General features: G+C 38.6%; 1 protein-coding gene across 2 annotated transcripts; it reads left to right on the forward strand.

The window, feature by feature from the left end:
* The first annotated feature begins 165 nt into the window (after window positions 1–165).
* Window positions 166–20,007, forward strand: ARSK (arylsulfatase family member K). 2 transcript variants are annotated; one of them, XM_027878307.1, is made up of 8 exons: window positions 166–344; window positions 5,546–5,675; window positions 7,948–8,107; window positions 11,481–11,763; window positions 14,665–14,836; window positions 15,947–16,171; window positions 19,002–19,226; window positions 19,306–20,007. In XM_027878307.1, the coding sequence occupies exons 1-8, from the start codon at window positions 207–209 to the stop codon at window positions 19,593–19,595; spliced, it is 1,623 nt and encodes a 540-aa protein (XP_027734108.1). In that variant the 5' UTR covers window positions 166–206; the 3' UTR covers window positions 19,596–20,007. The 2 variants fall into 2 exon arrangements, with proteins under 2 accessions (XP_027734108.1, XP_027734117.1); XM_027878316.1 differs by lacking the exon at window positions 166–344 and adding an exon at window positions 1,955–2,524 and having other exon boundaries at window positions 5,540–5,675.
* Window positions 20,008–22,008: the final 2,001 nt, after the last annotated feature.

The following is a 22,008-nucleotide window of genomic DNA, read 5'->3' on the forward strand; positions in this document are numbered from 1 at the left end:
GGCACTATGGGAGATATAGTTCCCGCCTCCCAGGGGCACCCTGGGAGTTGTAGTCAGGCCGCCGCCCCGGGGCACCCTGGGAGCTGTAGGCCGCGGCGCGGCGCTGTCCACTCTTTCGCTGCGGCCGGGCCCGGGTGCTGCTTTAGGAGCTGCTTTAGGAGCTGCTGCTCCTCTCGGTCCGGGACCGGGGCCAGGGTGGCGAGGCAATGCGGGGCGAAGAGCCGCTGGGGCGCGCTGGGCTGGCGCTGCTCCTCATGGCCGCTGGGGCGGGGGCGAGGCCGCCGCCCACCGCTCTTGGAGGCCAGCCGCGGTCCAGCGTGGTGCTGGTGGCGTGCGACTCCTTGGTGAGTGGCCAGGAAGGGGGACAGGCCGGTGGCGCGGGGCCGGGTCGCCGCACGGGTGAGGGAGGGCAGAACCCTGGGCAGTGGCCCCAGTGGTGCCGCCAAGGATGCGGTAAGGAGGCCGTACCGGTGCCTTATCCAGGCTAGAGCCGCAGGCGGGCGCCAGCAAGGCTGGTTTTTACTCTCCAGCACCTCCGCGGGGCGGGAGTCTCGCTTGGGACTACAAGAGCAGGCCTGCTGTGTCCCAGAGACACTCAGTAACCTTTAGTGTTTCAAGCCAAACTCGTCTTTCTTCCAGGAATATGCTCCGTGCTTACATCTGATGCATTACAGTCGTCGGGAACCTCTGTACGGGTTGTTCCCTGGGTCTGGTGTGATACATACAGCTTGTCACCCACCACAAGGTGGCGTGGAGAGAGGCATGCCAGCAGTACTGTGGGGGCAAGGCTGGTGTATGAAGTGAATGCTCTTCTGTTGACTTGAAAAGCCCAAAGGAAGGTCGCTTTCAAACCTGTTGTCCTTTCTATTGTAAATCATAAGAATACTAGGTCTCCTCAAGAGATGGTATAGAGAACGTCTGAATTCACAGATGAAATGACTGTCTAATGGGGAGCATCACATATTGATTTACTCAGGCTCTTATAAGGTATAACAACACAATAAACTTGTCAGATGTGTATCTACAGCTAAAAGAATAGAGGAATCAGTAGGTATCTAGTGGCTTCATTACAGTGATTTATTGATGTGTTTGGTTTAACACCCAGACAGGTAGAAAAGACTTCACTAATAGCTGAGTATGTTTCCTTGGACACACGTAAAGACATCACATTTTTCACACTTTTCTCACCATGCTTCTAGTTGCCCACCCACTGGAAGTACTTTCATGTACGTTTTACTTTGAATAGCTTGGTTTCTCTGGCTCATCTGAGCTCTCCTTACTGTAGAATCAAACATAAGCTCTGTGGTATTACTTCCAAGGCTTTCACATCTCATCATTTCTCATTCACTGTTGAGAAATCTTGATTCCTGGCCTTCTCAGAATTCTGTCCTTGACTGCACAAAACGCTTGACTTCTTACCTACTGCCTGAGCTTCTTGGGATGAATTCTTCCTAAATATTAGGTAAATGTGTATTATGTTTTTTCAAACCCTATTTTAAAAGGCATATGCTATGATTTCAAAGATAAAGAAATAGCTTCTTGTTTACTAATGCAATAGCTCTGTATAGACTTTCCTTTCTTTGACTGTATTCTTTGTGTATTTTATTTTGAGTATATCATCTCTTAAAATTCCAAAGTAATGCATGTTTTATTATCCAAATGTTCAGCTTTTACTAAAACTCTTATTTACCAATAGTTGAATTTAGAGTGTGTAAGGTCCTTGGGGTTAGTCAATGTCCATTTTATCTCCGGATACTTTGCAGACAAGTTTCAGGTATACCTCTCTGTCACCTGTAAACAGGAATATTTTCATGACTATATTACAGGGATTAATGAGGTAACCCTTACAAAAAAGAAATGTAAAACCCCAGGTGTTTTGATATTCTTACATAAACAATTAAGAACAAAGTGCTGTTTTTGAAAAGTGTCATTTGCATAGTGCATACAAAGAAGAATATGTTAAAGGTAATGTTGTGTAAGCTTTTTTTTTGAGATGGATTTGAAGGCAGAAATTGAATAACCATCTTAATTACATTACTAGTAGACAATAGGTACTGTTGAAACTTAACAGTTTTTCTGGAAAAAAGAGCTTAAGTCCTGCAAGCCGTTGAAATGCCTGGGCTTTCATTAGAAAGTGTGTCTGCCTTTGTTGTGGGTCATGCTGCCTATGAAGAACGCACACCTGTGTTGTCAAGTTTGACAAAAATTTTCTTTTCAGTGATGCTGGACTGCGTTTGGCCTGCGGAACAGTGACCTTTTGCTTCAACAGCCAGCTTTCTGCTGCTGTGTCACATCAGGCGTTGTGCTTTTTGCACGTTTCCTGGTGCAATGTGCTAGCAATTCAGCTCCTGAATTGCTGCTTGAAGTAAACTGGGTGATGTCAGGCTTTGCTTCCAATGCTGCTCAAGTTCCTGGATAAAATGTGCTTGTTTGTGTTAAAATAATTTTATTTCCTTAGGTATTTCAAAACGTGTAAATCTTACATAATTCTTAGAGGGCAAGTTTCCAGAAATAGCTGTTGAGCTTTCACCTTCTCAGCCTGTTCAAGAACAGAACTTTCACTAAATACCTGCATCACCTATATGAACAGTAATTGTGTCTCAGTATACAAAGTATACCATGACACAGAGTATAGAGAATTCTTTTGCTAATGTCTCACTGAATATTGTGTCACAGTATCAATATAATGAACGCTCGTCCCTAGCTGTGCAAGCCGTATCTTGGTTGAAGAAGCTTAAGATTGTATTGTTGATGGGATTATGCATCAGTTGTCTACTTTTGTCATGGTTTAGGAATGGTATGCTTCAATTTGGTGTTCCCACCAAAACCACTGCAAACCACACACTGCTTGCTCACTCCGCCATCTCTCTCCCCCTCCCCTGTGGTGGGCTGGAGAGAAGAACTGGAGACAAAAAAGGTAAACATCGTGGATTGAGATAAGAACAATTTACTGGAAACAGCAATGAGGTAAGGAAACTAACAGTAATAGCAACAATATTAGTAAGAGATACTGCTGCCATGCTACCCTCAGCCAGAAGGGACATCTTTCCAGAAAATGACATGAGGTGGTATAAAATAATCTCCATGTCCTAGCCATGCCCCCTCCTGCAAAAATTAGCTCTGTCCAGGACGACTTTCTGAAGAGCACTTTCAGCCCAAAATTTCTTTCAAGTTCCTGTTGCAGATGACAGCTTTACTTCTAGTTTGTCCTACTGAGTGCTTGTTCTAATTGTCATTTGTAGTGGTGTACAAAATTAGGTGATGATTCATTTGTCGTGTTCTGATTTCAGAGGCTGGGATGCCACAGGTTTTTGATGCCAAATGAAGTGACTATCTCTAAAGTGCCATGTTATCCCAGAGTATTTCTGCCAGAAAACATATGGAGGGAATTGCTTTCTTCTGCAGTTAAAACTGTGCAGATTCGCTGTCACCTGTCTGTACACTGAAGAGCCAGTCAGGCTGGGACTGTGTTGGGACATCTTACTGAACTAAGGAAAGGAAAAAGAATGACTGGAAAAAACAATGACCTGAAATAGAGCAGTCCGCATGAAACCTTGTTTCAAGTGATCACAATTTTTTACTGTAGAAGTACCTATTCAAAATGTTGTGTCTTTTTGAAGTTACTAATCGAAAACTCTACCTAAACAAAAGACGAAAATGAAATTTTCAATATGCAAGTATCAAAAAGGAACCGCTGTGCATGGCATTTCAGTGGGAGAATAGCCTTTGTTCAGCCTTCTCATCACTTCTCCAGTACCTAGGTTAAAATAAGTTCAGAGTTGTGGTGTGGATAAACCTTTGGAAAGGATGAGGGATCAATAGTGCTTTCATAGAAATATATACCGGTGCACTCACACCATCTATAACGGTGCTGCTGCTTTTGAGAACACACGCAGGATCACTCTTGAGGAGAAAAGACAACGCAGAAAGAATCGCGTCTTGTCGATATCACCCGGGGAGTCTCTCTGCTGTACGTTCTGCAACTGGACTTGTCTATCTCGCATTGGCCTTTTTAGCCATCAGCACGCTTGTAGCAAGCGTGGGTAGAGCCCTTCTCAAATCTTCGTTCGCAAAGCCTGGGCATGATACTGGTGCACACATCTGTGTTAGGATTCAGCCTGACTCCTTGTCACCTTTCACTGTACCTATTCCCATTGAATGTGTCACTGTAGGACCCTACTCCCTAAGAACTGGAGCTTGGAAAATGTACACTGATAGACAGGAATTAATTTCACTATGAAGAAGCCCAGTTATCTTTTAAGTTGCACTTTTTCATAAGTAATGCATTTTGTATTGATCTAATTGAAGCTTCTCAGCACTATTTTTCAGACCTGAGTAGGCAGCATTTAAGCAACACAAGTTCAGGGCAACTAGTGGGTTGACCCTGGCCGGATGCCAGATACCCACTAAAGCCACTCTCTCACTCTCCCTTTGCAACTGGACAGAGGAGAGAGAAAAAAGAAACAGCTAAGGATTCATGAGTTGAGATAACAGCTGGGAGAGGTCACTTTTTGATTACCTTCAAGGGCAAAACAGGCTCAAAGTAGGGATAGTACTTAAAATTATTACTAACAGGATAAGAGCCAAAGAGTGAGAAATAAAACAATCTTAAAAACACCTTCCCCCCACACCTCCTTCCTTTCATGTTCTCCCTCTTCTCCCCCAGCAGTGCAGGGAGATGGGGAATGGGGGTTATGGTCAGTTTTTGTTTCTACCACTGCCCAGAGAGAGGAGTCCTTCCCCTGCTCCTGTGAGGTCCCTCCCATGGGGGACAGTCCCTGATTTACCTCTCTGGCATGAGTCCATCCCTCAGGCAGCAGTTCTTCCCAAACTGCTGTCCCGTGGGTCACTCCTCCATGGGGTGCAGTCCTTCACAAATGAGCTGTACCAGTGTGGGTCCCCCACAGGGGCTACATGTCCTACCCAGGTAGGACATGCTCTAGTGTGGGGTTCTCTCTCCATGGTCTGCAGGTCCCCAGCAGGACCCTGATCCATCCTGGGCCTCCCACAGGGCTACAGCCTCCTTCATGCATCCCCCTGCTCCAGCATGGGCTCCTCCAAGGGCTGCAGGGGGGTCTCTGCACCCCGATGTCCCTCCATGGGCTGCAGGGGCACAGCTGCCCCACCATGGGCTGCCCCACGGGCTGCAGGGCCTCAGCTCCGGCACCTGGAGCACCTCCTGCCCCTCCTTCTGCACTAACCTCGGTGTCTACCTTGTTGTTCCCATGTTCGTACTCCGCTCTTCCCTGGCTGGAATTCTCTCTGCACCACAACCTTCTGTTCAATATGTTATCACAGAGGTGTTACTGTTACTCCTGATTGTCTTGGCCTTGGCCAGCGGCAGGAAGTCCACCCTGGCATAGGCTCCAGGGACAGGGGAAGCTTCTGGCAGCTTCTAACAGAAGCCAAGCCTGTATCCCCCTCCCCTCCCCAGTACCAAAATTCAGCCACAGAAACCCACTACAGTAAAAAATCTATGAATTAATGCAGTCAATAGTTCGTGGTAATGCTTGTTTATGTGTTGTTTCTCTCTGTTTGATTGCAGGATGGACGTTTGACATTTTTTCCAGGAAATCAGACTGTGGATTTACCTTCCATAAATTTTATGAAAAGATATGGCACTGTCTTTCTCAATGCCTATACCAATTCTCCAATTTGTTGTCCTTCCCGTGCAGGTAGAACCAAGCAAAACATAGATAAATGCTCGCACATGTCAGTTTAAATATGTGGTAATGATGGGAAATGTCAAAGTTTTTAATTGAGGGGGACTTGTTTTGTTTTTCCTTTTTCTAGTTTGTGTATGAATTTTTTCAGTATTCCCCTGTTTCACCTGTTTTGCTTTCCTGTTTCTTATGCTTCCTCCTTTCTTTTCATTTTTTGTACTTCTTTTTTCAGGTAAGTGTAATCTCCCAAATCTTTTTGCAAACTCCATGGAAGCTTCAGTTTTTAAAAAAATCATAGAATTATAGAATCACAAAAACAGACAGGTTGGAAAAGACTTCTGAGATCAAGTCCAACCCTTGATCCAATACTGCCATGGTTACTAGACCATGGCACTAAGTGCCACATCCAGTCTCATCTTAAAAACTCCAGGGACAGTGAATCCATCACTTCCCTGGGTAGCCCATTCCAGTGCCTGATTATTCTCTCTGTAAAGAATTTCTTCCTAATATGCAACCTAAACCACCCCTGGCAGAGCTTAAGCCCATGCCCTCTTGTCCTGCTGCTGGTTGCTTGGAAGAAGAGACCAACCCCCACCTGGCTACAACGTCCTTTCAGGGAGTTGCAGAGAGTGATGAGGTCACCCCTGAGCCTTCTCTTTTCCAGGCTAAACAAATCTTCAGGATTTGTAGAGAAGTCATTGATTTGTCTGCTACAATGCTGAAACTACACTTGGAAGTACTCTCCCTTCCCAATACAAAGTTAATAAATATCTTTCCTATTTTTGGCAAAAAGTAATAAATAATAACATCTGAATAAAGTGGTGACTGTTATCACTGTCTTCCAATTATATTTATTCCAAACACACTTTTACATACATGATGTATCTTTCTGTAGCTTTAATTGAAATCTTCAGTTTTTTCTTTACTTAATGCAGTTGTTTTTCTGTGTTCAATTTCACACTTGCAGAATTTGCTGGGAAGGTAGACAAAAACTGTATTCCTCCATCTTAAAACGTGTCTAGTCCTTTCAGTTGCAAAGACCCTCCCTCGGTTGTAGCTATAAGGGGGACCCTTCTTTCTCTCAAAGCATACACTGGAAGAAACAGTAGGCACAGCCTGTCAAATATAGTTTTACATTTTTAGTATTCACTTTATCAATAAACCTTTTTCTCAAGGTCCTATTTTAAGTGGGCAAGGTTACATGAACAAGCAGCCAGTCTTTTTTTCTTTTTTTGAGTTTTGAATCTTTCAGCCATTTTATTGCTGAGAGCAATAATTTTGTGTTATTTAATCTTACTAAGTTTTGTGAAAATGGCAGCTATTGCTCCCAGTGAGAAAGACTGTGTAGCACTTTGAGTGGCTGTGGCCACTGGTCAGTCATCACATCTGGGGCTCTGAACCAGCAGGACAGCTTTTATTTAGCCAATGTCTTGAAAACCTGCAAGGAACTGAGGGTACATCTCATATAGAGGTGTTGGGGATGATACCAGAAGACATGGTAGGAAAGAAGACTTTGGGGTGGGGAAAGGAGGAGTGTTGCCATGTGGGGTTGATGCACTATGCTAACAGGATTTTTTTATTGCTTGTAGAATGACTAAGTTTCATTCTGTGATTCCTTTTAACACTAAATTAGTATTGGAAAGAGTGAACAATTCTTAATAAGCTGCAAAGAAATAGGAATTGACTAACACAATCTTCCCTTATAGTTTCTTTGTGACTCTTCCCTTGGTTTCCTTTCTTCTTGGTATCTTAAATATTCTCACTTTGTTTCTGCAGCTGGTAGTGAAGCAGATTACTTTACAAGGATAAAATTGAAGGCATATGATGTTTATAAAAATACTGTATTTTCTTTCCCTCCACAAATATACCTAAACTCATATTAAAGTCTAATTGTAGTAAGGGGAAATAATACTCTGAAAAAAAAAGAAGTACAGGACTGTTTCATGGGGATCTGTACTACCATGCCATTTTCTTTCAGAAGTCAATATTTTCTGATCTAAGAAAACCTTGACTTAATTGTTTGGCACCTGGAAGGATGGGACCTTCTTCTGCAATTTGTGGGATTATTTGAGTAAATTTTGTTACTTATATTGATTATGACAAGATTTGAAATAGTAATACTTTGTATTCCTTGTTCTATTGGATCACAATGTGGAGTTCTAACCTCTATAATAATGAGAAGATTAATCCCTCCTCAGTATACAAGTGTATCTTAGGAGTAATCCCTTCCAAGTATACAGGTAGGGGGTACCAGTTACTCATCAGAATTTTATTTTTTTTCCAGCCATGTGGAGTGGTCTTTTCACCCATTTAACAGAATCGTGGAATAACTTCAAAGGTCTAGATCCAGATTATATAACATGGATGGATCTCATGGAGAAGCATGGCTACCACACACAGAAGTTTGGGAAATTGGACTATACTTCTGGACATCATTCAGTTAGGTAATCAGATGGATTCTTCTGCTATGACATGGACAGTAGTGAACAAACCATGTAATGATCTGTTATGTGGTTTCTGTCTCTGATTGAAATAGTAGTAGCTTTAAGTGAAAAGAAATTGTGCTAGGTACCTAACAGGGATCTGTCCTGCAACTTTATGCAGAAGCAAGCATATCCCGTGTCACTGCACTTTGGCTTTTATCTGTTTGTGGAAGGTGATATCAAAACTGCTTTTGCCCAACATGAATGGTTAATTTTTATCACTGGTATTGCTCCCTAAATGAAATTCATAAACTGTTTTTGCTTTGCTTTGAGACTTCCTGGCTTCCGGGTTATACTAGCAATGTAGGAAAAGCAGAACAAAACCCCATAACTGTAATAATTTAATATTAAATCTATCATCAGTAAACATGAGAGGTTTTGTGGGGTGTTTTTTGAAGGCCATAAATGTTCACAGACTTGTGCTGTTGTGGTGGGTTGACTCTGGATGGACACCAGGTGCCCACCTTTCCCATCTACCCAGGATCAACTTCACTCCCAGATTCTCTACTTAATCCCCTCAGCAGCACGGGGGAGGGGGGGGGGACAGGAAGTGCAGACTGTGCTCAGTTCATCACATGTTGTCTCTGCCGCTCCTTCCTCCTCAGGGAGAGGAGCCCTCACATTCACTAAACATTTAGAGAATAACTGCTTTACGTTAAAAAGTTAATAGTAATGTGTCTGGATAGTTGGGACAAAAAATGGTGTCCTCCTTCTATGTAGTTTTTATGAAGATGCTCTCTCTCACTGATTAGCAATGATGTCTGTTGTTGAAATAATATAAAGAACAGCTTTTTCTTTTATGTTAAACAGGTTAGAGTTACTTAACATTTCCTCAGTTCCCTCAGTAAAATGAGCTGTCAGAAGTTGAAAGGTGACATTAGTAGTTATTAGTGTGTTGTATGTATACACTGCTTTTAATGACAAAATACTTTACTGATGTAACCTGCTGAGATCTCTCCTATTTTTGTGTTGAGTGGCAATGATGAAATGGCATTTTGCATGGGTATTTTATGCTATTTAGGAGCAAGAGGGTGATACGGTGTGATATTTTGACATGAAATCTTGCTGGCTTCAGTCTGCAGAAATATTAGGCAAATATTCTTTTTGTTTACTTATTATGGTTATCCTATTTTACTCTACCCATTTGAATAGCAGAAAGAGGAATGGCACACAGAGTGCACGATGAACTGGTTGCCATTCTGCTATCAGAATGCTGCTGACTGAGCATCTGTACAGTGAACTTAACACTGAAACCCCCTTCTTCAGTACTGATCTGTTTTGCTGATGTCATTCATGTTCCCTCACTATCAATGCTTTAAGCTTGCTCTCATTATGTCTGGTACTCTCGCATTTGCATGGTTCTCATTGTGTTATTCTAAATGTTTTTGTCACGAGTCTTCACAGATGAAAAATAAATTAAGCCGGTTCAGTGCTGTTCAAAATGGCAGCACCAGTATCAGTGGAGTCACACTGGTGTGCTCTTATTTTCCTCATCCTGGCATGTAGGGATTTATCTATTTCAGTGATATAGGGTTTGAGTCTCACAAACAGAAATTACGATATAACCACATAATCACATCATGTTTATGTAAGTCTTGGTCGCATGAAGCTAAATTCATAGGCACTTCAGATATAATAGGAAAACATAGTGAAGTCTATGGTGTTGCAGTTTTTAATTATCTTTTTTTTTCTATGTCTTGACCCTACCTTTTCACCTACTATAATTTTTGTATACATTTGTTTTGACTTTCCATTCAGTGAAAGTTTGAGATACGGACTTAATGTTATTTGAACAAGTGTAGGTAGTGGTTGAGAATAAATGAAAATAAACACATGGTTAGTCAGCCTTTTTATGCCTACACAAGAGGAATTTGAAAATGGCAGTTTACAACATCTTTAATTTAAAAAATGAAAATGACAAATATGATTCCTCAGTCAGAGAAAAAGGCACGTCTTGTTCCCAGCATGGCATCTGTGTAGACATTTGAAAACCCTAAGTTGCCAAGTAATATCTTAACAGTGTAGAAGAGTTATAACAAAGATTCCTGTTTGTTGTGGAGATAATTAAAATGTCCTGCTGTTTTAATATCCTGTTAAAAGGGAGACTAGCAAAGGGACATAAAACAGTTTAGCTAGTGCAAGATTCAGCAGGCAGTATTATATTTTAGAAATTTTTCTTAAGCATATGTTGTTTCTTTGGACAGTAAAACCACTTCTGCTCCCTAATCCCATGTTTATCTAAGTAAAAAAACGCTTGTTAATTTTTCTGCTTCAACAGTTAGGTTGTGTGACATAAATCAATTCTGCTTTGTTCTAACCTATTTCAAATAGTTCATTGCTAACACAAATAATCTCTCTAACTATAGAAATTTATGTATCTTAAAAATACAAATGTATAATGAAAAGGAGCAATTTGAATATGACTGGCTCATAAGATGATTATCCATAGGTGTGGATTAAGGAGATTTGAAGAAGAGGGTTTCTAGGAAATATATACTAACAGAGTAAAAGAACTGGATCTTCAGCCTCTGGACTGTTGCATATGTCAAGCGTCTGCTTCCTGTCAAAAAGACTCTATGTGTGCTTTTGACTTTTCACTTAAAATAGATGTAATTACTGACTGTCATGTAGTTACTTTCATTTGTGTCAATAATGATTCATTAAGCTGTATCTTCAATGTTGCATTGCTATATCCTTTATTTATGTTTTTTTTAATTGTGTATTTGTTACAATCACTGGAGTACTATCTGCTAGGAAAGAAGATGTAATCTCTTTTCATTCTCATTGAAAATGTGGAAAATTGGCATTAACTTCCTCAATAGCGTTTATCAACTACAGCTAAAGTAAATGAACAAGATAAATCACTCTTACAGATTTTTATCTTAAATGTGTTTAAAAATGTTGCTCTAAAGGCAGCCTCACCAGGCAAGTTGATTCCCCTTGAATCCTTTTAAATAACAAAAATCTAAGACCCTCTTTACCAAATAAATAACATGTGAATCTATACCAGAATGCAGAGCAGCATCAATAAGCTGGAGATGCTATTTCTAAATATTATTTTTTAGATGTAAGAAGAGCCGTTCTGGCATGAAGTGATAATAAATAAGAAAAAAGATTCAGAAGCAGAAAAAAAAGGCTGAAAGTTGGAGTATAAAATAGAGGCACAATAGCTACAGCTCAATTGAATAACAATTGTTCTTTAGGTAGGAATTACAGGTAGATTGCAGCTAAAAGTATAGGGAAAGGTTTTCAGGAATTCATACTGCTTTTTGCTTGGAGAAAAAGTGAAGAAAACATTTTCTGCTGAGTACGTATCTTGTGTATGTATTTTCAGTAACCGTGTGGAAGCTTGGACTAGGGATGTTCACTTCCTGCTCCGGCAAGAAGGGAGACCCATGGTAAATCTTACAGGTGATAGGAAGCTGGTTAGAGTGATGGAAGCAGATTGGCGGAATACTGATAAAGCAGTAAACTGGATAAAGGAAGAAGCTGTTAACCTTACTCAACCATTTGTTCTTTACTTGGGACTAAATTTACCACACCCATACCCATCACCCTATGCAGGAGAAAATTTTGGATCCTCTACATTTTTAACATCTCCCTATTGGCTTGAAAAGGTATGTGAAGATGAAATTTAAATATGAATCCATTAATAACTGTACTTTTTACACACAGTATTTTATTCCTGACTTTTCAAGCCATACAGAGTTTTGATGTTTCATTATACAGTAAGAAAGGACTTGAATGAGATGTTAGATTTCTGATTTAAGGCTAAGCAAATAAAAAATTCCTCTCTCTTGTAGGAAAGGGTTTGTAGGAGTAGTCACTGAATCAATAAGAAGTTTGGAGTTCAATGGCCAGAAACTTAAAAGAACAGAATTATAGCTGTAAATTATTTTCAGTTAGTGGTCTGAAGTTCATTGTTATGAATATTCTGTATTCTGCTTGTCATAAATGATGCAATATGTATCCATTTTGTCTGAGTTTTACAGTGAAAGATTGACTTTCCCTGCAGTATGAACCTAGACCATGAAGCAAAGTAAGACAACAGAAGTCTTTCTTTTTTGTTAACTTTTTCTGTGCTACTGTAGGTTTACAATGGTTTTAGAGAACAAAAAAGTCCCCTTATTTTCAGTTAGTGGTCTGAAGTTCATTGTTATGAATATTCTGTATTCTGCTTGCCATAAATGATGTGATATGTATCCATTTTGTCTGAGTATGTGTAAAAGTAACAAATACCACTCCATTAATGCCAAAGAAGAAATACTTTTTTCCTGTTTTGTATGATCTCCAGTTGCTATTATCTACCATAAAGTATGCATGTGTTACAACAGATTTCATTGCAGAAAGGCATGAAATATTCTCCGCAGCTGAAGCATTATAATTAGGTTAGAAAAGACTTTATATCTCAGAAAAACCCTCCATATGCAGTTTGTATAACTTTTGGCCTTTTCTAGTGGAGAACTGCTAAGTACCTACATGCACCAAAAATACAAGCACTTACAAAAAAAGATATACAAATGAAGGTTGTATTTCTTCGAATTTCTTTATAATAGTGAGGGTTGTGGTTTCTTCTGGGAAGGGTGAAAAGTTTGTGAGGAGAGGAAGAACATGCAGAAAAAAACCTTCGATTACAAAAACAAGATCTGGCTTAATTATTAAGGAAAACTTGCTAGGTGCTAATTGCTAGGTTAGATGTGTCTTGGGAAGGGGAGGTACCTTTTTTCAAGTCACAGACAGAATTATAACATCTCTGACAAATTTTTGTGTCATCCTTAATCCAGTTAAGGATGCGTCATCCTTAATCCAGTTAAACTACGTAGTTTACTGAGGTCCTTTGCACAACTACATATACATACTGTGTTTTTACAGAACAGGGTATCAACACAATATGTTTGTGAAACCCTGTGTTGTTAAGCAGATGGTCCCCTGTATTTTGCACAAACTGTCACTTTTTCAGGCATCCGGCTTCTTTCCTAGCTATGAATTACAACATACAGACAAAGGGATTATGACTTTGTGCGTCCAGGTTGTAGTTCTGTAGAAAAGAATCATGGATACAGGGGGACACTTCTTGCTCCCATTATGTCTTAAGCAGCTAATAAATACAGTTTGAGATGCCTAAAATATAACTTTTATGTAGCCAAGGACCTTAAGCAATAGGAAGATGACTGCTGCAGTCTTAGAGGTCTTGTCCAACCTTAATTATTCTATGATTCTATGACTTAGTACATCTGCTAGATATTAAGAGAGAATATTGACATTGTGGGAGGTGGAATGTTGTGGGTATGGAACACACAGCCAAGTATGGATAATAAAGAGCTGCCCTGGGGAGCTTGTAGCACAGTGCCTGTCTTTTGAGCCTGTGGTGTATCTTGGACCATCAGTGATGTTAATGTCCATGTGTTCCAATACCCACAGCATGGGACTGATACTCTAAGTAAACAGGAATGTAATATTTCCAGGGACAACTTTGGTCTGATTGCTTTTGTGCTGTATGGAGCCTCTTGGACGGTAAGTATCTCAGTTATTTTATCAGTAACCAGTGTTGTCCATGTTTGAGGCCAGCCATGGAATGGAGCTGTGACTGCAGTCCTGAGAACGTGCTCCACAGACACTGGAGTTGCTGTGCTATAATCTAGTCCTCAGATCTGTTTGTTAGAGATTTTCAGAGGTAAACAAAGTCAACGGGTGTGGGTTTAGTTTTTAATAAATTCAAGTTTTCCATACTAAGATTACATCTTTTCCGCTTTGTGGTAATTTGTGCTTTTAAGTCTACTGTATAGAAATTATTAACTGTTAAAAGTAGCACATACATAAGGGAATGCTTATAAATATGACAGTCTAGGGTAAATGTATATGTCAAACTTCAAGGCTCTAAATCTAGTACTGCAGCACACAATTATGCTAGTTTGAATATATATGTCCGTCACTACTTGAAATTTATTGCTTCTTAGTGTCACACTGATCTTGCATTTCTTTATAACTAAATGGATTGACATCTGCAGACAAGTAGAAAAGTATTTAAAAATTGGATTAATGTAGTCAATTGTTTTTGTCAAGATGACAAGATTTGTCATCGTTGTCCTGGAGACTTTCCCAGACTGCATGAATTTCCATGTTGTCCTGCATAACACCCAGTCTTTTTGATATAGGAGGTTTATAGTTGTCCTACAGCTAATGAAGACACTATGCCAATATTTCTGTACTTACTCAGGAGTACAGTTCTAGAAGACTGTTCTGTGCTGTCTCTCTTAAAATAATACAACAGCTGGTAAAGCACACATTTCTGGCTCCTAGCCTTAGTTTCTAGATGATTTTTTAAAATTACTTGCTACCTGTGGAAGCCCTGGGGAAGTACAGGCAAGATAGCAGCACCATGTAACAGATAAGCAGATCGTGTTTTCTGGACCATAATCCGAGAACTGTGCATTTATGTAAAATTTTTTATTAAATCTGTGTTAAAAAATGTGTTTTATTCAGTTGCCAAAGTGATGTGAAATTCCTCTTATTTTTAGGTAAATTTTGAAGCTATTAAAATACCCAAGTGGTCTTCTCTCTCTGAGATGCATCCAGTAGACTATTACTCATCGTATACCAAGAATTGCACAGGAGAGTTTACAAAGGAAGAAGTGAGAAATATTAGAGCATTTTACTATGCTATGTGTGCAGAGACAGATGCCATGCTGGGTAGGTAATATTTCATTATGCAGTGGGTTTTCCAGTGTTTTTTTGTTTTGTTTTGTTTTTGTTTTTGTTTTTTGGGTTTTTTGTGTGTGTGTGTGTGTGTGTGTGGTTTTTTGTTTTGTTTTGTGTTTTTGGTTTGTGTGTTGGGGTTTTTGTGGGGTTTTTTGTTTGTTTGTTTGTTTGTTGGGGTTTTTTGGTTTTTTGTTGTTGTTTTGTTTTTTGTTTTAGGAAAATGCTAATGGGGCTGATCTTTGGTGAAAAAATAGAAAACAAAACACCTGAATTTAGACCTAGGAGTAAGTCATGTGGATGTTGCTTAATCAGTCTATATTACAAACAATAGGATGGCTTTTAAGGTTCTTGCAAGGTGAATTCAGTGCACTCTGAAAAGTAATCACAACCACAAGTCAGAGGCTCTGTTGAAAACCAGCAGCAAAACGTCACATGACCCATGTATCAGAGGAACTAAATGCTTTGCTTAAGTGCTAAATGAAATAATGGAAACATTTTTGTGAAGGAGACTGACTGACAAAGCAGAGCTGGAAGGAAAGATAGTTTTACTGCTTAAGTAGTATAAGTATCAATCCTTAGAGGTTGATTTCAAATGCGTAGACTGGATAACAGCTGCTGCGCATAGACTAAACAATAAGGTTACATTTGGAGTGTCCCTTAGCAGCATATTATTGACAGTTAAGAAATAATTCATTGGACATTCAGAATTCTTCCTAGTTTGCAGTAAGGTCTACATACACAAAAATGACAATGTAAATTTGTCTTAATTTATTATATAATAAGCTAATCTTTTAGAGATGTTAGACTGATAAATTGAATTAAAAGACACAAAATTGTGCTTCCTCATTTTATGAATGAAAAGAGATCAGTGGAAGCCTGACAGTTTTAGGGAATGAAGAGATTGTCTTTGTTGCACAAATGTACATGCAAAAAGAGGAGTGTATGTCACATCTTCATTGCACAAATGTATGTGCAAAAAAAGAGGAGATTTTAGCACTCTGACTAGGAGGATTCCTAGAGGTTTGCATGCTGCTTTGCAGGTACTGAAGTTGGATGAAGTATTTTGAATGTATCCTTTTCATTACCTTTTTGTTGTTGCAGGTGAGATTATTTCAGCTCTGGGAGATACAGGGCTTCTTAGAAAAACAGTCATTATATTCACTGCAGACCATGGAGAACTTGCTATGGAACATCGTCAGTTCTATAAAATGAGCATGTATGAAGGAAGTTCCCATGTTCCTCTTTTAGTTATGGGTCCAGGTGTAAAAGAACAGCAGGAAATACCAAATGTAGTATCTCTTGTGGATATATATCCTACTATGCTTGGTGAGTTAAGTAATTTCAGACGAAATTTTTTTTCCCAGTTACCATTATTACGCATTTGTATTGTAGTCAGAATTATGCCTCTGTTTTCTCAGGCAATATAGTAGCATGATGAGATAATTTATCTATAGAGCATACATATGGACTAAATAGAAAAAGTAAAAAAATGGATGAAAAAATTAAATAAAGGAGCTGATGATGTTCCTTATCACTATTACTGTCCTCAGTGTAATTACCCTGACTGATTATATGTAGGATTATTTGTTACTAAAAAAAAGGTAATAAAAAACAATCAGATGCATTTTAGATATGAATAATCCTTGCTAGCCTTCACACCTAACAGTTTACTATAGAAATTACTGTGTAAATGCATCTAGGAATGAGATTAAATCTGAAAGGATGGCAGGTTCATTAGCTTATGAAAGGAATGTCTTTTATGAAGAGCATGTGGAAGAACTATAGGCTTTGTATAAGAAATATACAATTGATCTGGGCAAGGAAATAAGATATAATAATGGATATCGATTCTTACCTTATTTGATATGAAAGTACTTAGTATGGGACAGAGACTCCAAAAGAATTGACATTAAATTACTTGGATGGAAATCACTTTTAAGAATGAAGTTTTAAACAGTTGTCTGTGATAAATCATGCAAGAGATGACTCTCATCAAAACTAAACATCAGGTGAAGTTGCTGTTTGAGACTTTATCTGTGATCTTTTAGGCTACCAATCAGAAAAGTGTTTTTCAAGTCTGCAAAGCTTTCTCTCTAAGATGTGTCATGTGTACACTGGAATTGCTGAGAGAACATGAGGCAGTAGATAAAACGGTACTTGTAGCAGTGAATGTCAGAAAAAATCCTCTTTTGTGTTGTTTTAAGTTGATTTTCTCAAAAATGAACAGAATTTATTTATCTGTTTGTGTCTTCTGAAAACTTCTGAACGAGTTATCCAGTTGAAAATAGGATATGAAATCTGAGTGGCTTTCTCTTTCAAATTTGATATCAAATATATATATATATATGTGTGTGTACTAGATACGGATCTTATATAAGTTATGGTATCATATGTAAAGAGTTAATCTCTTTTTTTTCTTCTTTGTCCCTTTTCCACAAATGAAATAATTCACTAGGTGGTTTAACATGCTTCTATCCTTTCCTCCTCTTTCTCCCTCTGCCCCCCAGAACTCTGTGTGTATAATCCTTTCCTTCTCTTCTGGCAGTTCCCCTTTTCTGTAAACTGAATGTCAAAAAGGTGAATGTGAAAACATGAAGAACCCCTCTATGGTCTGTTATATCCTAAATTTATATGCTGCTGCTGACTAATGATGAAACGTATTTCAAGGCTATTTTTGTGAAAAATATAATCCCTTTGCTTTGTGTCATCTAAGGGAAATAATCTTTTTTAAGACACCCTCCAAATGCTTTGCTTAAGACTTCCTCCTTTACTGACATTGTGAATAGGCACAGACATTCTGATTCCAGCAGAATCTGTGTGATATGGATAATTCTGCCAGAAGTGCAGCTGCTCTTGCATTTTTTAACAGAATGTAATGTAACCTTTCCTCCAGGCAACAGTGGGTTTGTTGGTCTGTATGAAAATACCTTTGGCTTTCTATTGGAAAAGCAGGAGCTGCTGAAGGTAGCAGGAGCATTCTTTGCACATGCAGTTACTTCAACTAATAACATTACTGGTTTAGGATAACAGAAAAACCTATATCCCTTTTTCGTTTGTTGAAATGCAGTATGTATTTGTTCAAAGTTTTTGCCCAGGCATTGGGAACTGCTAGGTTTACACATTGCAGGGCTTTCTAGTGGTTAGTCAGATGCTGGCTGGACAGAGGACAAAAAGGAAGATGCGTGCTGATAAAGGAAGAAGTCACTTATGGCCTGTTTATATTCACAGAGTATCGCCACTTGGCATAGAACTGAAGATTAAATACTACCACAGTGCTCTGTGAAATGGAAAGTGTTGAATTTTGAATGTCTATAGATGATATTCAGTGTGGTGATTAAAAAATTACTGTCATACCTGTTTTTTAGGACATGCTGAAGTTTAGGGGACATTGTTGGGATTCTTAGTTACGTTTTTCAGAATGTCTCTGACATACCTTTGCAGCCTTTTAATATTGACCTGGTCTTTGGGACCTAGAGACACTTGTGATGTTGTAAGTTGATGCTGAGGAGCTTGTGGATATTACAGCATATTCTGAGGGCCATCTAGTGGGTTATGGAGTCATCAGTGTTTTCCGTACATACACTGTCTTGGTACATCTTTATCTCCAGTCCTGCCAGACAAGCAAGTGCCCCTGCTCCTCAATTTCCCCACCAGTTACAGATGATAACCATAATGGCCACCTTTGTAAAGCATTTCAATGTTCACTGCTGAAGAATGCTATATAGGAGCTTAACACTGGTATTGTTAAAGGACTGAATGCTACACCATGTTGAATGTGGAGATTTTGGGGTCTTTTCATACTATGACAATCTTTTTCTCCTGCCTGGTGCAGTCAAAGCAAAAGAGAAATGTTTACAACTATCATTAAAAAATAAAAAAGCAACACCCATCAAAGGAGATTATTGTGATTTCTTTTTGCAAACTTCTGTTAGACAAAGATGATAGTGCATTTGATCAAGATGGTGGGCAGCTTGCCTTGGGACGTTCCTTAAGGTTTTTTCATTGTGTATTTTGGGGTTTCTTTGTTCTACAAGAATAATAATTAGGAATGTACATTTTATTATCAATATAAAATGTTCAGAGACCTATACCATTGTGTTAGGCTTTTAATCATGGAAACTGCAATAACATTTTGATTTTGTATATCTTTCCTTAGATATAGCAAGAATTCCTGTCCCACAGAACCTCAGTGGATATTCTCTTATACCTCTGGTACGTGAAAAGACTGAGAATGAAGTGTCATCAAGAGGACCTCGGCCCTCTTGGGTGCTGAGTGAGTTCCATGGGTGCAATGTGAATTCTTCCGTGTATATGCTGCGAACTGGCAAATGGAAATACATCACGTACTCGGATGGCTTTTCAGTACTGCCACAACTATTTGGTATGTTACAAGTTTTATGTCCTGACTAACTCATTAATTTAATTAAATGCAGTCTTGACTGACTTTTTGTTTGTTCCAGATCTTACTGCCGATCCAGATGAGCTGACAAATGTTGCCGTAAAATTCCCAGTAATTGTACATTCCTTGGACAAAATACTCCGCTCTATAGTAAACTATCCAAAGGTTTCTTCCTCTGTTCAGGAGTATAACAAACGACAGTTTATCAGTTGGAAACAAAGTTTGGGTCAGAATTACTCAAGTGTTATTGCAAACCTTAGGTGGCATCAAGACTGGTTAAAGGAAAAAAAAAAATGCGAGAATGCAATTGACAGATGGCTTGGGGAGCAGACAGAAACAACCTGGATTTAATATGACTGAGGGTATGAAAACATTGTCCATTTGTAATAGAATGCTGTATTTGTAATATTATGCTATGTAAGAATTATTGTCTTATATAAGCTGTTGAAAGCAAAGATTCCCAAACAGCTACTGCTTTGTGTTAGGAAGCGAAGAGCATTTTATATAATGCCAGCACAACAAAACTAGTGTTTTATATGTTATTGTTCCATAACACTTAAGTGTACACAGGAAGGATAATATGTAAATAATAATTGTGTGTATGAATATTTAGCTGATTAAAAAAATACAGAGTATTAAACATTAAAACTCAATAGGAATTTTCATTTATAAGGACAGAGCAAAGATTATAAAATTTAGTGAAGTAATCTACCAGTGACAGTGGAATTTGTCAAATTCATTGTAAGTCCTCATTAAATATGCATTCATCCACTTAAAAGAAGCTATAGCAGTTAAAATATAATCAAAAAGTTAATAACGAGTACTGGTCTGAACACAGATGTGCGTTATTCAAGTACTTAACTATGTCAGCATTCCTGTATCATAAAGATGACTAGACCCTCCATCTTTTCAAGATCTGCCTGCTAATCTTTTGCTTTTAGGTCTGGTACTTATCACTCCCTCCTTGTTTAAATTTTTATAATATGCATAGGCTCCTAACTGAACATGTGGAGGGGAATCTCTGGTCATGGTTGGAAAATAAAAAAAAAAAAACCTAACCACAAAAATTCTCTGACCAAACCTGTGAGTAGAGTATTTCTCTGAAAAGTGATAGCATGATTTGCACAGCATAAGATGAAAACTGCTTGACTAAGTCTCTGTTATACTCTTAGATTTTGCAGGAGACAGAATTGACACTTACAGGAAGAGTTAACATAAAAATACTATTTCACAATTTTCTAGGGATGTGACGAAAAACCAAAGTAGTTTTGGAAGAAGGTGGGATTTAGATAGTAGCTCTTCTGCCTAAGGAGAAATGTAATTACAGCAGCACTTCAGTTTTCTTGTTCTTGATCACAGTGCTTGCTGCTATATTACCAATTCAGAATAACATCATACTTTATACATAAATGCTTTTAAAATCTGTAATTAAATACCTAGCAGTAGCAGTAAGCCAGTAAGAATAAACATAAAAAAGGACACATATTTTCTGATGGCTAAGCACTCCACATGCGTTTCATAAACAACTTACCACACTGAAATTAGGTATATCCTGATGAGGGCTTAAACTATTTTCTGTCTTTGTGTCCACAGAACATTACTGCTAACCTTATTCAACTTGCTGCTATGGCAGAATTTTATTTTTTTATTTGATATTGTAGGCAAGGAGCAAATTAATAGTTAAAAAAGCCTTCAAACTCTGTAGCTCATGCCATGATAAATCTGGTTAAAATGAGTTCAGGTAGGGATGAAACTACTTAAAATAAATGGGCTGCATAATAGAGAAAGTATTTATATCCATGTGAATGTTTGTTCAAGAGGGAAAATAATAAAGAAATTAATCACTTTCCAGAGATCTGAACAAAACGCAGTACATTGTACAGAATACAGTAAAAAAATTTTGGTGAACTGGATGTATTTTGTGTGTTCTTTTTTTAATGACTGAATGTTTAAAAAATTATTAGAGGAAATTGCATTTTGTGGCTTCTGTGGACAGTGCTTTCTTTGAAGACATGAGCTTTAAAGATGCGCTAATGTTAGATTTACAAAAGTGCCATTTTGTGATACTCTCTGAAATGGAAGAAAAATTGCGAAAAAAACCTTGCAACTGCATCTTGTGTCACAGACTGTCTAAAGAAGCCCAGTGCGTGGTGGCAGACTTCCAGACAATGCAGAAAACACCGGAGCTACCATCTCAGGAAGTAGGGATGCTTGTTTGCAAGGCGGTACTGTGGTATGTGAGCCAACAAGTAGCACATTGTGATCGGGCACTCAGTATGCCTACATTAATACTTCTTGTATGTGATCTTCTTAAAATGCTCATTTAAAAAGAAAATGTTGGCTTGTTAAAAGAAAAACTTTGACTTTTTCAAGTTATTTATTATTTACGTGTGAACCTTTGTTCTGAAGAGCAAGAGAAAGAAAGGAAAAGCCCCTTACCACCTTCCTATCTCTGTTTGCAATAAATAATATGCCTGTGTTGGTTTAGAACTGAGCTAATTTAAGTGTTAAACAGATAGATTTAACAATAGGGTTGTATTCATTTACTCTGTTAGTTATGCTTATGCATCTGTATTATTGTAACATTAATCAAATGAGGTGTGCAAGGCTGGCCAGCTAACAAAGGAAAAAATCTGTTTTTCAAACATGCCAAGTGAGTTATGATGTATTAACACCGAAGAGAGACTGTGGAGTGAAAGGGAGAAGGTAGCAAGCTGGAATGCCAACAGGTTCAAACTTATTGATTGTACCTGTATTCAGGTCA

The sequence above is a fragment of the Empidonax traillii genome, unplaced genomic scaffold (genome assembly GCF_003031625.1).
Source record: "Empidonax traillii isolate 1590-97213 ecotype Southwest subspecies unplaced genomic scaffold, ASM303162v1 scaffold4:size3804566, whole genome shotgun sequence".
NCBI lineage: Eukaryota > Metazoa > Chordata > Aves > Passeriformes > Tyrannidae > Empidonax > Empidonax traillii.

Coding starts and splice junctions, on each gene's coding strand:
- ARSK (XM_027878307.1), top strand. CDS start 207: ATGCGGGGCGAAGAGCCGCTGGGGCGCGCTGGGCTGGCGCTGCTCCTC. Junction 345..5,545: donor TGGTGGCGTGCGACTCCTTG/GTGAGTGGCCAG, acceptor GTTTGATTGCAG/GATGGACGTTTGACATTTTT. Junction 16,172..19,001: donor TATATATCCTACTATGCTTG/GTGAGTTAAGTA, acceptor ATCTTTCCTTAG/ATATAGCAAGAATTCCTGTC.